Source organism: Penaeus monodon, chromosome 33 (assembly GCF_015228065.2).
Source record: "Penaeus monodon isolate SGIC_2016 chromosome 33, NSTDA_Pmon_1, whole genome shotgun sequence".
Lineage (NCBI taxonomy): Eukaryota > Metazoa > Arthropoda > Malacostraca > Decapoda > Penaeidae > Penaeus > Penaeus monodon.
Genome location: NC_051418.1, coordinates 8,658,534 through 8,658,817, shown reverse-complemented (window position 1 = coordinate 8,658,817; position 284 = coordinate 8,658,534). Strand labels below are relative to the sequence as shown.

General features: G+C 46.8%; 1 protein-coding gene across 1 annotated transcript in view; it reads right to left on the bottom strand.

Moving 5' to 3' along the window:
- The window catches only part of LOC119593979 (poly(rC)-binding protein 3-like), a gene marked incomplete in the record, with an annotated part of 48,552 nt that overhangs the window by 6,497 nt on the left and 41,771 nt on the right, over positions 1-284 (bottom strand). Inside the window, 1 exon segment of the mRNA XM_037943000.1 lies at positions 20-116. Within this exon segment, the coding sequence (XP_037798928.1) occupies positions 20-116 (97 nt within the window).

The following is a 284-nucleotide window of genomic DNA, read 5'->3' as shown; positions in this document are numbered from 1 at the left end:
ACCAGACGCGGGACTTTACCATCAGCTGTGTTGCCGGTAGGGTTGACAGGGTTGGCGCCTGCGAGGTTTCCTAGGCCCAGAAGACCCGCTAAGGGAGAGTTACCAAGCTTGGACATCTGGAGAGGTGACGGAACACAAAGATATACATTGTTAGATCACTATATTCTGTTGTTGTGCCTTCACACACTAAGCAACGTCACTACCCAAACTACATACTCAGGGTCAGTCTACAACAAACTGTGATGTTACTGTATAAACATATTTCTACAGCAACCCAATCTACA